The sequence below is a fragment of the Cyprinodon variegatus genome, unplaced genomic scaffold, assembly GCF_000732505.1.
Source record: "Cyprinodon variegatus isolate N-32 unplaced genomic scaffold, C_variegatus-1.0 Scaffold463, whole genome shotgun sequence".
Classification (NCBI taxonomy): domain Eukaryota; kingdom Metazoa; phylum Chordata; class Actinopteri; order Cyprinodontiformes; family Cyprinodontidae; genus Cyprinodon; species Cyprinodon variegatus.
The window spans coordinates 500,703-517,954 of record NW_015150916.1 but is presented as its reverse complement, the minus strand read 5'-3'; the positions used below and the strand labels follow the sequence as shown (position 1 = coordinate 517,954).

General features: G+C 36.9%; 1 protein-coding gene across 2 annotated transcripts; it reads right to left on the bottom strand.

The window, feature by feature from the left end:
• Nucleotides 1-1,107: 1,107 nt before the first annotated feature.
• Nucleotides 1,108-17,060, bottom strand: LOC107094090 (monocyte to macrophage differentiation factor 2-like). 2 transcript variants are annotated; one of them, XM_015389505.1, is made up of 7 exons: nt 16,693-17,054; nt 9,899-9,980; nt 9,530-9,690; nt 8,692-8,766; nt 8,496-8,597; nt 5,898-5,967; nt 1,108-5,819 (listed from the first exon to the last, which is right to left on the bottom strand). In XM_015389505.1, the coding sequence occupies exons 1-7, from the start codon at nt 16,704-16,706 to the stop codon at nt 5,616-5,618; spliced, it is 708 nt and encodes a 235-aa protein (XP_015244991.1). In that variant the 5' UTR covers nt 16,707-17,054; the 3' UTR covers nt 1,108-5,615. The 2 variants fall into 2 exon arrangements, with proteins under 2 accessions (XP_015244991.1, XP_015244990.1); XM_015389504.1 differs by lacking the exons at nt 1,108-5,819; nt 5,898-5,967 and adding an exon at nt 7,628-8,110 and having other exon boundaries at nt 8,265-8,597; nt 16,693-17,060.
• Between the last annotated feature and the right edge of the window lie 192 nt (nt 17,061-17,252).

The following is a 17,252-nucleotide window of genomic DNA, read 5'->3' as shown; positions in this document are numbered from 1 at the left end:
CACTCAGCTTCACTGACAAAGATGTGAGTTGTTTGAGAGGGCCAGTGACACATTGGTGGAAAATGACGGAATTAGGTGACTTTTTACGTGCCTGAGGCGTCCTAGGTGATGCTATTTCATTAATTAAGGTGATTAAAACAAGAGAGCTAGTTCAGACTTTAAAACAGACATGGCAAGTCAGAATTCTGACTTTTTTCTCATATTATACTGAGATAAAATGTAAAAATCAGTCAAATTTTTTAACATTTTTTCAGTGGGCCTAATCCTGTTCCATACACTGGTAAGGAGGTAGTCTTTTTTTAATTAATCAGAAACGTTTAGGTTAAATCAGAGGGAAAGAAAACCTCAACATCCTGGATTGGTTGTTTTTCAGCATTAAAATTCCAGTCATAGCAGTCTTTACCTGTAATAGATGTTCAATCACCACTTTATATGCAGTCATTTTCAAATAAATGAAAACCTTCATTCAAATTAATAGTTAAGGGTTCCAAAGCATTTAAGATCTGTGGTATAAGTCAAATGAACCAAAATAAACAGTAATCAATTGTTTTTGGTTTTCTTTTTTGGAAAAGACTGCAGTTTTCCTACTGCTCTATATGTCTTTCTAATGTTTCATTGGTGCAAATATCAAGGGTGCAACAACCGTGAATATTTCTGCCTCTCTCTGACCTTTAATATGATTATAGTATAATTTCAGATCAAGAAACCGATGTTGTACATGTTTAGACGTGCCTCTGCTCCAGCACACCTGAATCAAATGATTGCATTTCCTAATTAACAGCTACCAAGAGATGCAGAGGCCTGTTAATAAATGTATTCAGGTCCAGGAAGTGGAGGCCAAAAATAAAACCCAGCTCTTTTAGCAAAGGCAGATAGAATTGGGGTTCGGTGATCAGTTTTCAGTTTATTGTACAAATTTTAACTGAGATCTGAATCTATGATCAAACGGAAACTTAGAAGTACGGCCAAAAGATCTGTAAATGTAATTGCAGCACAAGTTTTTTTGTTTCAGAAAAAAAAAACTATTTCACTTTGAAAAAGTACAGGAAAGTGTCTCAATCAGTTGAAAAGATTAATTCAGCAACATAGTGCATTTAAACAGCACTTTTATTATAACAGAGATAGAAAAGATAAAAGCATTGTGTGCATCAAATAGGCTTATCACAACACAAAAATGCACCAAAGATACAATAATCAAATTAAAAAGATAGAACCATGTAGGAAAATACATGAGCTTTTCTGGAACAAGGAGAGAGCAGTAGCAGGACAAAAAACACTGAGCGGCTTCACCTTCACAAAGAGTGTAAATAACATGAACAGATGTACAGTTTGTAAAATGACTGAGATTTATACAAATTTCTATGTGCACTACTTCTCTAGTAAAAATTAATACTATTCTCAAGATACTAAGAAACTAAGAAGATTAAATTAATAAAACTGCTTATGAAAATGGTTTTAATACCAAATATGATAAAGCAAGAATTAACCTTTTTTTTTTTTTTTTTTTATGTATCTAGAATGTGTCAGTAAACATTGATAATCTAAATATTTACAAGCTATTTGGTCTTAAGGACTTGTTTCAAATTAGCATCATTCAGAAATATAAGTATCATTTAAACATATTCAAATCTGCAATAAACATATATTTTCCTCTTAGTTGTGGAAATAGGTTTATAACCCTTAAGGTTTCCATTGATTTAGGCTGTTTCATTTCCATGAATTACATACAGTTAAAAAAAAACCCAATGATAATCATAACTCGTTGAGATTTACAGTGTTTATATCATGCTTTCAGGTTTGCTTTATAATTTATCATCTCATGATTGACTCACATTTGTTGTTAATTTTGCTTTTTAACCAAAAAGTGAGGTAAAGGTAGATACCATTTTTGAACATAGAGTTGCTAATGAAACATGTTAAGGACAATTTATTTATTTAATTCCTTATTCTGTCTGTAAAGGTAACAGAAATATCCTTACTTTTGTATTAAAAAAAAGTCTAAATGGATTTTGATCACAGTGTGTCTTTGTGCAAATATGAACACTTTTAAGGTCCTTATTTTGATTCAACTATTTCCCCTATCTATTGGCATCTAAAGGAAAAATGATATTATTAGAGTGAGCATTTAGTAGTTTAATCTGACACTGTAAGAGCTGCTGCAGTTCTTTAAGACAATTTTATCTTGCATGTTGTCCTGTTAATATACACATCCACACTATTACGCTTAAGTAGCATAGGAAAACATGCTACCAAGACGGGAAAAAATGGTAAAAATGCTTCAGCAGCTCATCCAGCAGCATTTGGCCCTAAAGCTTCAAAAGTGGATCACCAGGCTGCCACAGACTAGCCCACCACAGCTCTCAGTGAATTATCTGCTTCAGAATTAACCTGACTATGACCAATAAAAGCAATTCCTAATCTTAGATCAGCCTGTGCTGCTTGCTCCATTGAATATCCTGTCTCCTTAGGATGCTAGATGCTTGAAACTGATGTCGAACTGGACAACCTGAAATACTTCTCTGATTAGTTTGGCTAATTATATGACTGATTTGCAAAACTAATAGATCAATAAAGTTATATTTCTGTTAGTCAGACTATTCTTAGATGGCATAGCTCATCCTGATGCAGCAGAAACCAATTAATTCCCTACAATTAATCCTATAATACAAGCAACAGCCAGTAATTTGATGCTCCACAAAATCTCCATTATTTTCCTGACATTTAGTCTACTTTAGCATATGCTGTTTGTACTATTTATGATTTGTTTATTTCCTTTGACTGCTTTCACTCAAGACAATAGCAGTAATCATCTAAATCACTTCAATGGCTTGTTTTCCTGTCTTTCCTACAGTATTTTAAAGACCTTCTTATAGAGATTAGCCTAACATTTAAACCACAGAAAGAAAGAAAGGCATGGATGACTTATTCAAAGTTCTTCAAAACTCATTTCTTCAAGTACAGTATATTTGAAAATTATTTTATGATAATTATTTTAAGAAATGACTGTGGCGTCAATAATTTTTTCCCCCTAAATATATTTACTGATTTCAAAATTAAGATCTTTCCCCTTATGGCAGTGTGAATATATGCTACTGAGACAATAAATGAAATTATTTTAAGGCATTTTAATATCTTTATAAGCGGTAACACTGTGTAGGTAATAACTCTATAAAGCCTCAAACTTGACGCTATTTCTGACATTTTGAATTGAAAAAGCTTCCTGGATTTGAAGCGAAACGTCTTCTGACTTGGAAACAAAGTCCAGTGGATTGTTTTTTTTTTTTTTACTTTTTTGGGAATGACTATGACCTGGATGACTGAGAATATTCACCAGCAGATTCGATGGTCCCTAAAATCCTGAGTGTCAAACAACTGTGAAACATGACCAGTGTCACTTGTTGGTTTTTTGTTGTTTTTCACACCTTTAACTATTAGATTCCCCGACCTTTTTGGTCCTCAGCCACATTTATTAAACTTTACAATGAAACGCCGAGTTAGAGAATAGCAAATATAGATATTTATGTGTTCAACGTTTTCATATGTAAACTATAGGTTTTCATGGGCATTTGATGGTAAAATATACCCACAACCACATTCAGGCAAGTAACACATACAAACACACACACTCCTGAGATGCCTTTATATTGGGAGAGATTGTTTAAGAATAATATAGCTTCAGTTTCCTTTCAGATGAGACATTTTCTTAATCATGGTAGCATGTGCTATCAGTACCGGCAGTAATTTAGCCCTCTGGCAGTGATGAGTCAATTGTGTTTCAGCATTAACCATGTTGCTAATCATTAGTTTTACACCTATTTTCAAGACAACGAACACTACACAAGAAAATATAATCTCTGTACAAATGATACTGAAGACATTCCGGCTTGTAAAACCTAACAAGCAACAGGAAACTGTGATATTCAGCAAATAGACTACATATTCTATTGTTCTAATGATTGTGGATGTATAGAGGCTTAGTCTTTAAGGCTACAACCACAAATCTATGTTAAATATACATTATCAAATTATTCTACTCATGCTTGTTTTGGTAATTACATTAAGTCACCAAAAAAAAGAAGCAAAAAGTTTAATCAAATGTAAATTTATATGATCTAAAACTCTAGACTGTAAATATAAACCACTCATATTAACTAGGTGTAAATGATAATTAAAACAAATGCTTAATCTGCAGATGATAATCAAGGCAGGCAACTGTAAACATTGTCATCCTGCTGCTTTAAGAAAATGCTGCTTCTGAACATTGAATCTGGATGTGCACCACAGAGAGTCGGTAGCTAAGCACTGATCATAAAAACAAAATAAATTCTTGGAAAATACAGTGATTTAATACATTAATATAAACTGAAGTGGGGATTTCAGCTGTGTCCAAGTATACAAAGGTGCCACCTTAGGAAATAGGGATTCATTACAACGAGGTGATTCTGCATAATATAATAAAGTTTATACGGTATGTATCTGATTAATTTGATATATTTTCAGACTTAAAGGGTTCTAGGATCCAAACTTTTACTTTTATACATTGTCTAAACAATTTTTATATTGATTTAGAAAGTGACAACAATAAACAGGTAAACATGTTTATGCTTTCAATAAAGCTAGCTCATCTATGTATCTGCACTTGTTCGGCTTTGTAGCATTGCAGAAATGGTCTTTAGGATTATAATGTTATTCGAATATTTCTAGAATGTAAAATAAACTTAAAGGAACGTAAATCCCCTTAAAGGTAATTGTGATCTCAGCGCTGTTAACTTTTAGGTAATAGGGTGGTAGTATAAGTAATCTTCCCTTGTCTTGATTATTCCATCCAAGTGCCAATGCCATAGACTTTACATCTGAACTAGAATGGGTCCTCACAAAGTCTGAAATGCCCCTTTAAATGCACATTGTTTCTGTGCCTCCACCATCAGTCTCCGCCTTGGTATATACTTTATCAGTCTAAAAACCTTACAACTACCCTCCATTTTTCAGCAACTTCTCTATATGCACTATCGTTTTACCCTCTCTCTAACTTTATTGTACAAAAATACTTTGTGCAAAGGCAGAGTTTTTTCTTTAGCTACCTAATAAGACTTTTTTTTAAAGCAATAGGAGAACTTAGTCTGGATTCCTCATTTTTTTAAAAGCCACAGTGCCGCAGGGTTAGCTGGAGAGCTAACACTGTGGTGTTTAGGTGAGGGCAGCATGGTTGTTACTAGTTAATAGTCTGCTGATAAGGCCCTGTGGGTTGCACACCATGAATAAGCTTTAACTGCTGCTCAGAGCCTTCTCCTTACACCACTTACGACCTTTATATCCTAATACTATTATAGTAAACCACCAAAATCTCAGCAGAAGTCTGTAAGAAATAAAATTTTTGATATTAAAGGTCATTTGTAGTATTTCCTATAGTAGAATCAGTGTACAACCCAAATTATGTTTTAAAGTTAAAAAAACAAACAACTTATTGGACTTTATAAGTTGATCAGACAGATCCAAATGTAAAGGTTGTTTATCCTTAGAGTTCAGTCCTATATGAGGCAGCCCTTGAACTTGGACACAGCTCCCCCAGAGAAACTCAATCACAGGAGTCCATTCCTGTGAGGTCATCACTGATGTCATCTGGAGGTCTGGACCTGCCTGGGAGTCTGGGCGTAAAGATACTTCCAGATGGCGTAGTAATGTATGGCTGCTCCCACAACTACGAAAAGGTGCCAGATGGCGTGAGCAAACGGGACGATCCCATCACTTTTAAAGAAGACAATACCGAGACAGTAGCAGGCTCCGCCGACCAGCAGCTCACACAATCCGGACTGCTCCGGCTGACAAGAGGTAAGGGAGGTTAATGTGGGGTACAGCACTTTGCAATATAGTGCTGTAAAATACATCAGTGGGCTTACCATTGAAAAGATGACCAGAGCAGGAAAAACTCCCATTACTGTGTAACAAATTAACTCCATGAGTTTATATCTGAAAGAGAAGAACATATAAAGAAGTTTTAGAATTAGAACTGGCGGTTAACCTAACAACTTGGTATTTATTTGGAATTAAAAAAGATATTAGGAAATGAGACCCCCCACCTTTGGCATTTATATATTGCTATATATAAATATAATCGCAAATAACTTAGCTAATGACTAAGGTCTTGGTCAATTAATCTTTAAATCAAATATTTACATTAAACAAATATATTTATACAAATGCATATATAATTATGTTATATTTTCTGGTGGAAAGACAGATTTTCAGCTCTAAAAAGAGAGATAGCATACATTCATAATGGTCGTAAAGTAAAAATATGTATTTAATAGTTAACAATAACTAAAATAAATTACTATATAATTCTTCTTACATTTAGGGCCAAAAATGATTCCATTAATTTGATGCAGAGGTTACAAGTCCCATAGAAAAGTTTACATAGCAATTACACCCCTTTTTAATGTACTGAACATGCTGCACTTTTGGCTTTCCATACATGCTGCAATCAACTGGTCCTATTTGTAGACGTCTGTTTGTGTGACATGTTTAAATTGTAAGCACGAACTATTATGTCAAGATCACTTCTTTAGCAGATGAGGTACTATGGTATGATTGTTTATATATTCACCTCCAATGCTCCACCTGCATGATTCTGAAGCAGTGAATAAGGCTGATAGCCATGACAGTATAACTCAAAACAGCACAGTCTCTTAACGATACCAAACTATAACTTCATTTAGCAAAGATAAACAACAGACCCCAAATAAAATGCTCTTGGCTATAAGTTGGCCAACTGACACAGTTGTTCCTCCTCCTTGTCAGCAATCAAACAATGAAAACAATTGTTTACTTCTAAAAAGAAAACTTGCAAGTTCCAGTAAATCTTAAAAGTACATTTTGTGTTTTGTTTACACAGGTTTACACAGGTTTCACTAAAGTGTAGCATGAGGACCTGTTGACTGAGAAGTAGAAAACTAGTGAAATTCTGGAAAAAAGAGAGATGGAAATGGTTTCAAAGTATAAGGAGGTTGATGTAGTGTGGAAGCACTTTGGACTCAAACCAAAAGACAATATTACAATATATAATTCATTCCTGGGACAATTTATCATCCATCAGAGTTTGCTATCACCATAGGCCATTTTACATTTCAAACAAGTTCATACCCTTTTTTTTTTTTGCAATAATGAAATTTCCAATGAGCCATGAAAAAAATTCAAATTTCGGTCTGCTTTAAAATTCAAGATTTAATAGAAGGGCCCCTGATAGCTTGGGGATGCTAAGCAGAGGCTTAGATCACTTATGACTTGGGTTGGCTTTAAAATACATATTGGAACAAAATCAGATAAATCCACCTTACCACCCAACCATACATACAGGTTCATCACAGCTTCAGCATAAATGTGTATAGGGCCAGCACACCTACTTCTGAATGTGGTTTGCCTCTGTGCTTCCCAGAACCATGACTTATATCTCTGGTTTGTCCTTGTTTACCTGTAGAAAATGTACTAGAATTTATGAACTGATATGACACTCAGAAAAAGGCAAGCGATAGAGACAGCAAAATACAGCTGTGAATCACCAACTGTTGGGATTTATGTAGTTTTTAAACTAAAACAGAGCTGAGAGGAACGCCATCATTCTGTTCCATGATTTTAATCCATTTATGCTTATCAAAAATCTCTATTAGCAAAAGACTCAAATAGACTTAAAGTTATTTTCGAAAAGGGAATAGGGGTCAAAGCTTAACTAGTAGTATATAGGGCAGGCCCCTGCTTAAAACCTTTGATGACTCTGTAGTGGCATCAGCCCTCCTCTATTCTGTCATCTGCTGGGCCCCTGGCAGAGCAGACCAGGACAGAAAGAGACTGAACAAACTACAGTAGTTAGAAGGGCCACTTCTGTCCTTCTGGACTCGGTGGAGGAAATGGCTGAGAGGAGGGTGCTGTCCAAGCTTACATCCATCATGGTCAACACCTTCCACCCTCTGCGCTTGTCTGTAGAGGAGCTGAGCAGCTCCTGTAAAAAAGATGGCTACCGCAGGTCATTCATCCCTGCTGCAACCAGACTCTACAATGCGAAACCACAGCGACAATAACTTCTGCATGGTATAATGTGCAATTTACTATTTGATACCCTACTAACAGTACCAAAGGCAGTGCTTAGCAAGAAGGAGGGGGATGCAAAGTGATCAAGGCTTAGGATCTTGGGATAATCTTTAAAGGGTGATAAAAAATCACTGCTAATGACCAACTTCTAAAAAAACAAAACGTTCTAAATAGATATAAACAATGTTGGAGGTAGTTGTCTTCCTATAGTTGTTGCAATACCTGAATAGTTGTTTATTACGCAATGCTTATGTACCTCTAACTGCAATAATGAGCATTTCAGGTCAAGCACAATTGCCTCAACTTTAAAAAACAACCATTGCAACAGGTTGAAATTTGGTCCTGCCATGTAGAAAACATGTAGCATTAATTGCCAGTCTGACCCACATGAAGGTGTAAGTGTGGGAACAGACCTCTCATGGAAGAAGAAGACGTAGGTGGTTCCAAAAGATGCCATCACCCACACCAGCCAGCGCATGTGACACGCCCACGGACCCAGTTCCCGGAGGTTTAGCCTGTCAAAGAGCCAATAAGATGACAGCTGCCAAGCGTCCCTATGCAATCTGATTTACAGGCACCCACACACAGACAACAGGCCAGTATATTTACCATGGGGCGTAGGAGGCTGCAATGAAGAAGTAGATCACCATCCTGTCACACATGTGGAAACACTGCTCTACAGAGCTGTAAAAAAAGGTTTTGTTAGGTATCTATATTTTCTTTCAGTTGCAGCCCTTACATTGTTTTTAAATGTGTATTGTTCTTGCAAAACTATTTATACCTGCTTAACCCATTTTTTCATACTACCACCACATACGTCAGTCAAGAACTTTGGAGAAGAGACCAACAGAAAATAATGGTAAAGCGCAAAGAAAATGATACATGATACAATGATACAACATACCAATTGTATTGTGCATTTATATAACATTTTTGGTGGAAACATTTTTGCTTTAATCAAATGCAAATATTTATATATCTATAGCAAATTCACATCTAAAAAGAACAAAGTTTTTGCCCTTTCTTTTATAAATAGCTCAGTCTCAGTTAGATTAGATAGCATTGACTTTCAAGTCTTTCTGCAGATTCTTGACCAGATTCAGGTTACTGGTCCATTCTACCATTAATCTGCTGTTATCTTTGTAGCTCTGGCTTTATCCTGCCACTTCCATGGCACTTTTCAGTTTAACACAAACATAGAGCACTTTGAAGGTAGACCAGAATTAGATTTAAGGACCCGTAGATGCCATGGAACCCTTTTTAAATTGAGGAAGATGCAGTAAGAACCAGCTCTTGCATGGTGCAGACCAGTGTTTTGAAAATTTCTGTGTTAGGAACAATGGCCCTAAAGATTGGGACACTGGAAACATTTTGGATAAATCCCCTAATGCAAAAAATTCAAGTTCAAGGATTACTGTAACAAGCCTCCTTATGTCTGTTTTCATACCGGAGGTGGCTTTTCTTCCAGGCCACAGTGTGGAACAAGGTGGAGATAATGAAGAGCGAGCTGAGCCCTGCCCCGTACACCCAGGCTGACAGCCGCTCCCATCGGTCCTCTGACTCGTAGTGCAACAGTGAGCTACCCAGCAGGCTAGGGATTATCCACATCTAGAAAACACAAGAGATCAAAGGAAAAAACGCAAAAAGTATCAAGGTGAGGTGCTATTGAGAACATGATGATGGCACAACTTTTAAAACTAATATTATTAGTATAGTCATAAATGTGAGCGTTCTGCATTACAAACAGCTTGTACTGTGAGTGTGTGTGTGGGTGTGTGTGTGAGGCGTCGGGTGGGGGGGTTTTATGCATACTGACCGCATGCGTGGCACAGTTGGCAGCATGCTCGTATTCTGTGGGCTGGTATCTCTTGTTAGGAGGAACACGGTTGTTCATAAACCTAGAAATGATCAAAATTGGTCAAATTTAAGCAAATATGTACTGTAGCTAAAATTAAACAAAAAACAAAAGCTAAAATATGAGAAATCTGCTTATTTTCATTAGGAAAAGAATAAAAAGAAAGTAAAGGTCGGTAGGTAACTAAGGTAGACTTTAAAGTGAACATTACAAGGTCCTTCACATCCAAAAAGGAACAAAAGAAATGTTAAATCAAAAGAAAAAACAGAGATAAAATACTATTAAATAGGACCAGATAGAATGAAATACCATGGGCCAGAAAAATTACCGATTTGTGATCAAACTTTAACCTTACGCCACAGGATACATCTGACATTTTCACAAGATCCTTTGCTTTTGGTTTCTATGTTTCTTTATACATTCCACTCTGAAATTTGTTTATGTTTTGGACATTGAAGCAGTCTTATTCCTTAATAGATGTGGCCAGGAGTTTTGTATGATTGTTCTATAACTTCAACAGATGAACATGGCACCTTCAGCCATATTTCTATGGTGGCTGACAGGAGTAAAAGAGCAGCAAAGGAAGAAACAAGCTTCAAAAACATGCATGATGCAAACTCCAAATCACAAAAGCACAAAAAAAAAATAGAAAAAGAAAAATGCTGCAAAACAAAACAAGAAAAGAAATGAGCTTCCCACAGGTGAAAGCAGCAAACATATAAAGGAGTTGCAAACACATGTATAACACAAAGTCTGAAACAAGCAAACACAAAAAACAAATGCAACAGAAAAAGGCTGCAAACAAAAAATTCTATGCGCACATCATGGGATTTGTTTTGGCAGTGACAAATAACAGGCACCGTGCAGGGAGGCGGAGCTACGTGACCAATGGGGAGCGAAAAGCAGTGATGATCTGTACAAAAGGTGAGTTAACTGATTCACTATAAAGTCCACTATATATTTAGTGCACATATTCTCTAGGCTGAGGTGATTGAGGGATTTAGGGGTTAGGGTGGACATTCGGACACTGCCATAGTCTTAAAATATTGCAGAATAACAGCATAGTTTTGTGTTATAACCTATGTTAAAGTAACACTCTATTCCAATATGCTTTGTTCTTTGTTCAACTCCCTTTAGTGGTGTTTTTTTTTTTTTTTTTTTAAGAGATTTGCAGCTGTTTTTACTAACTGCATCATTTAATTACTTTTTTTTTTTTTTTTTTGCAGCATTTTGTTTTTGGTTGCATCATATTTTGTTTGCAGCGTTTTTTCTGTTGTTTACTTAACCGATAGGGTCCAATTTGATAAAGGACCCCCATTCTTAGGAGAATCAACTTTTTTACAAGGTTTTTCATTGGTTTTGTTTGCTTTTGTGGATCCTATTCATCCTAAAGCTGGTCTTAAAGGTCAAGCTCAGGACTCTGAGCAGAGCAGTCAGGTTTCTCCCACTAAACGTTTTCACCTGCAGCCATGGAAGTGAAATGGTTTTTATGGTAGTGTGACCCAATACCTGTTGTTTGAACCGTAGAAGCTTTGATGAGAAACTACTAAACTACGGTATAAACATCAAGTTCGGGTTTACTGTCAGTGAGCTGAAGAAAGATATACTTTATACCCAGGATGAACATCTACAATCCTGCTTGTATCTCATAGCTGTCGATGAGTCCCCACCTCCACTCTGTCCTTTTGCTAAGCAACGCTACATCATGCTTCAGCTTGTTACCATGGCTGCAGTTGCCTAGCAACAGTCGGCAACCACGGTTACCATCTAAACCAGACTTATGTCCCTATGATTACTTTTACAAATAGCTCGCACGGAGAAGCTTCTATGTGCGCACACATCAACTCCTGCAGACACGCACATTAAGCCTGATCCCTGGTTCTACGGCACCACAGAACAGGCCAGGAGGTAACCCCGCGGTGATGTCACTGTTGTCATGGTAACAAAAGAGCTGGGATCGTGCCTTTTTTTTTCTAAATCTCTCAACAGAGAACTTCTCGTTCGTTTATTCTCCCTTGCGAGTTTTTTTGTCCTGTCTAATCTCTACTTCCTCTGATAAAATTGACAAACAGAAAGCCAAATAAACAGATCAAAAACATAAACGTACACAAGCACATGCTGTTATGCTGCACCTTCCAGAAACAGATTTCATAAGAAACCTCGATTTGTCTGTTCCTCACACATTGATAACAAAAATTAAGCCGCCTTCAAAGGAAATACTAACCATGGCTTTAGATTATTTTTGTTTATCTAAATTACTTTATTCATATTCAAAGCTTTTCAGTCAAGATCGGATTTGATTCATTTTATTCTCACTTAAGCAGTAGAAATTTTCAAATCCAAAGCTAAAGGTCTTATGTTTACCTATCTTACAGGAGCATTTTCCTCTTTAAAAAGGACATTAAATATTAAAAGTATATTTCAGACAAAGGGCATCAATTTGCATGTTTTCTAAGCCAGAACAAGGCTTTGTTTTTGGTCCACTCCATAAAGCCCTGAACTCCATGCAATTTCTGACATTTTGAATTGAAAAAGCTTCCTGGATGAGAAGAGAAACGTCTTCAAACTTGGAAACAAAGTCTAGTGGATTGTTTTTTAACTCTCTCTTCTTCTGTTTCTAGAGTGACACTCATTCACAGCTATTAATATTAACTGACCCGACCCAGAAACTCCCAGATCTGTCCCAAATAAAGGGGCTCCTCCATCCAGAGGCTGCCTATTTCTTTACTGTGCCAGTTTGTGTTTCTGCTCACAGCCCAGCCGGTCTGGCTGGGTTATTAATGACTTTATCAAATCCACTGATAATTAGCAGGCCGCAGGCCACTCACAAAGAACCAGTGAGTGGACTGAGAGGAGCAGCACAGGAAAACTGATTCAGAACACCAGGGTAGACAAAAGCAGGGCTTTATCTTGTCTTATTGAACCAAAGAGATCTCCTTTTATTTGATTTCTAAGCATATTTGATGGCTGTGCAATGCAGCTCAGTTAGAAACACACAAATAAAAAAAAAACTATTAAAAACTATGCAACAAAGTCTGTACTTTTTTTATAAACATAACTCATTTTCACTGAGTGACCATAATATCATAAATCATAATAATGAATGCTAATGTTGTTTAGCATTTCCATTCTTTCATAAACCTACAGGACTGTAGAAGGCGTTGGCAGTCTCTCTAAAACCAATTAAAAACATAAAAAACATAAACATAAATGTTCTTGCTGTTATCACATGCCAATAACAACAGATTGTGACTGTATTTGTGAGATGCACACAAATTATTGGATAGTTGCATATAGGGCTGGGCAATTCATTGCATTTTCAATGTAATTTGTAAATGTTATTTAGCAAAACGCAATTTTCAAATCACAGAGGCACATATTTTAATCACACTGTATTTAACAACAGAAAGACACAAAATGTCTCCCTCAAGGGCTTTAAGTGGCAGTAAAAATGCTTGAGTTGGCTTTGTCGCCACACAGAAAGGTAGAGAGTTGCAGCCAGTGGCGCCACCCTAGTACCATCAGTTTAGCATTTCATCCCATTATCCACAGCCAGTGATGTAACATTAAAAAAATCACACAATAAACCAAAATATGAGTAGGCTAGGTGTTTACTTAAGTCTTTTCTTAAGTGATTTCTACAGGCAGGTTTAACACAATAGTATATTCAAACCCTGAAAGTGTAGGTTTTTAGTGGCCCCATCTGGCCACCCCTGTGAAACATTTCTGTAGGCGCCACTGGTTGCAGCTAGCAGCAGATCCATGAATGCAAGTAGAAGTTAGCCCTTTTTCACACTAAGATTATAGTAAAGTCCTGCAATAGTGGCCTCTGGTCAAGTTCTGGTCAAGCAAGTTTTTAAAAAAAAACTGAAAGCCTGGGGTGAAACATCTACAGAGGGGAGAGGCGGCCTAGTGGTTAGGGCATAGGGCTTTGAATCCTGAGGTTGTGAGTCTGATCCCCCACTCCCACAGACTGCCACTCTGGGTCCCTGAGCAAGACCCTTAACCCCACATTGCTCCCCGGGCGCCGCACAATGGCAGCCCACTGCTCCACAAGGGGATGGGTTAAATGCAGAGAAGTAATTTCCTTCTGGTATTATTTAAGTATAAAAAACAAACAAACAAAACACAAAAACAAGCTCTGGGTTAGAACAAAGGTATATCAAAATAAAATTGCAGTTTTGGTTAAAAACAATCGCCATCTTGATTTTTGTGTAAAACATTTAGCCCTAGTTATTTATTTACTCATCCTAACCGTCTCCAATAAGTGCTGTTTATATCCGTATTGCATGTGCATCTTTTTAGACCACATTTTCTCCATAAAATCTATTTTCTTTTAAAACCATTAAATACAACATTCTATGAACAGCAAAATTCTTTAGCAATTCCAAGACTGAGTCAGTGACAAATATTAGCTGGACTAATGTCCACTCAGGTTTCTTCCCCGTCAGTGTGTCAATCCCACCATGTTTTAGCCTTTACTGTCATGCTTGTTTATATATAGATATATATACAAAAAGTATCACCACTCTTCGTGGCACGTTCAATGCCACACCATTTCTCTTGGACATTATTGTAGCCATTGACAAGGCCAATCAAATAAGGCTTTTTTATGTGCTTAGAATTATTGTCTGGCTGCATAACTATAGTTTTATTGAAAGAGTTAGTTTCCAGATCATTTTACATAATACATTCTAATTTTTCAAAAAGCTCATGATGTTTTTCTGCGACAGTTAAGGGGCCTATTACAGATAATAAAGAGAACATCATGTTTGATTATATTGTGGTCTGTCATTGACATTTTGTGTTAGTTTTATGTCTGTTGTTAATTAATACAAAGAGAATATCTTGAGGATACAGTGAACCCTCGCTATAACGTGGTTCACTTTTCACGGTCTCGCTGCTTCACGGATTTGCATCATGCATTGTTAAACTTTATTGTCAAACATATTAATGGTGGCATGTCGGTTTATAAGGATCTTTTGGCCCAGAAGAAAAAAGAGCGACAACTACTGATAACTATGTTCTTCTCTCCAAAAAACACACCTGCACCGCAGGCTTTAAAAGAAAAAAACGCCACAGAGCAGAGTCAGGATGCAGCGGCTCCGTCAGAACAGCAGTGAAATACTGTACTTTATTTTTTTACTGTACTGTATTTTTTTTCATAATCATTTTTCATTTTCTCCCGTTCCAATCCGTCACGGTGGGGCGGTGCTGATCCCCGCAATATTAACCCTTCATTTCGTATTGATGATTAAAATTATTACTTATTTATTTATAACTATATTATTTTACAGTACAGTACAGTAGTTATTTGTAAAAAAAACAAAAAAACAGACAACAACAACGTTTATACCGTACTTTTATTTGTTAAACAAATGCTTGGGCCTGTAAAAAGTTTTTGTTCCTTGATTTCAATGGTGTATGGAGTATTTCATTGTATAATAACTGTAAAAAATTAACGGTTTCTACTTCACGGATTTGACCTATCGCAAGTTCTTTTTGGAACATAACCCCCGCGATAAACGAGGGTTTACTGTAATCAAGATGTTTGATGGCCAGTGTGGGAATGGGATTTTTGTTCTTTTTGTTGTGTTCTCTTCAGTTTGCCAAATTCTGAGCACTGACCTTAAAGGTATAGTGGAGGATGTTCTTTTTCTGGGTGGATCATCAAAATAAGTGGTCCTCTTAACTGCCAATCATTCTGGTGATATGTTTACGTAAGGCCGTCTTACGTGCTTGTCCCCATTTTCACTGACATACTGGAAAAATTGCAAATCCTGTTTAGGAAAGTCAGCTTGTATGAGCGATGCACACAGGAACTGTTAAACAGAGCGTGCACAAGGAGAAATGGGCTCGTGCATGCTCTTGTTCGTGTTTAATAGGCGTTCCTTTTTTGGAGAGGGTACAGGGTTATGCATGAGCAATTTATTTATTTTTTTTAAGTTGCGAGAGCGAAACCCTTCACTATACCTTTAAGTAAAGCAGCTGAGACCTACTGAGCTTTAGATGTTGGGCTTAGCTCTTTTGTGATATCCTGGATGAACAGTAAATATAACTAATAGAAAAGTCCACAACTGTTCTATATTATCTCCAAATCCAAAAGCCTTAAAAGTAGCTCTGGGACTAGGAATGCACTGATCCACATTTTTTTTTCACTTCAATTCCGGCGATTTAATTTTGTTTCTCTGCAGATCGTAATACATTTTTTACTCCACAGTTCAGTTTGCCTTAATGCTATCATCCTTACGGTTACTGTTTTTAAAGGATCATCCTCTGTCCAAGCAGTATGCTCCATATGATTGTTCAGACACACATACTAAAAGGAATCACGAGATTAGGAAGGCATAAGGAAGTCATAAAAAAGGTAAATGGTGTTAACAGGAAAAATTTCATCCTGTGAAACAAATTTGCAACTGTGAGGGATCAAACTGACTGTATTCATTAAAACAAAGACAGATGCCCATAATGGGGTAAAACGATTTTTAACCTAACTTAAATGAACCACAACATTCGGTGGGGGGATTTAAGTGCATAAACAGGATAAATATGGTTTTAAAGGGGAAAAAAACTATTGTTGCATTAGAACAATCCATCATCATCATCATCATCATCATCATCATCATCATCATCATCATCATCATCATCATCATCATCATCATCACCGCCATGGAAACACATATGTAAACGCAAAAATACGCGTGTTTGAATATTACTGAATTTATTATGGCAGTGGGTTAGAATAATTCACCTACCTTACAAGATTCATTTACAGTGAAAATAAGCAACAGTTGACGGCAGACAGTAGCTTAATGGACTGTTTTTCTGCTGAGAGAAAAAGTGCTGCTGATGTGATCCGATGTCTGCAGCTGAGATTGTAAAGAGGAGATGTAATTCCTCGTTTCACAGGCGCCGTCCTCCGCTCAGCTCAGACGGACGCATCCCGACCGGCAGCTGCCTGGCTGTCACAGGGTCCGCTCCGGAAGTGTGGGCGGCGGGGGACGGCTGGAAGAGATCAGTGATGCTGCTGCTGCTGCTTCTGATGGTGAGCCTGTTTTCTCTCTGCATCCACCGCTTCATATCATCATCATCAAGACTCGATGTGGAGGGCTGCTTTTTTTTTTTTTTTTTTTTTTTAAATCTCTCAGGGCTACCACATCATTTGTTTAGAGGTTGTGATTCATAGGTGGAAATTCTGCATGCAGTTCCTGGTTACGCCACATGATGGGGGTGTAGGCATATTGTTAAAAGGGATTAAAAGGGAGATATTTTATTTTTCCAAATGTAAAAAAAAAATGATTTAATGCGTTAATTA

Bases quoted from the DNA above. Each gene is read 5' to 3' on its own strand.
- LOC107094090 (XM_015389504.1), bottom strand. The intron at 8,598-8,691 runs GTAAATATACTG...GCTCTTTGACAG, and splicing joins GCAGCCTCCTACGCCCCATG to GCTAAACCTCCGGGAACTGG. The intron at 8,111-8,264 runs GTTTATATCTAT...ACTGTTAGTAGG, and splicing joins AGACAACTACCTCCAACATT to GTATCAAATAGTAAATTGCA.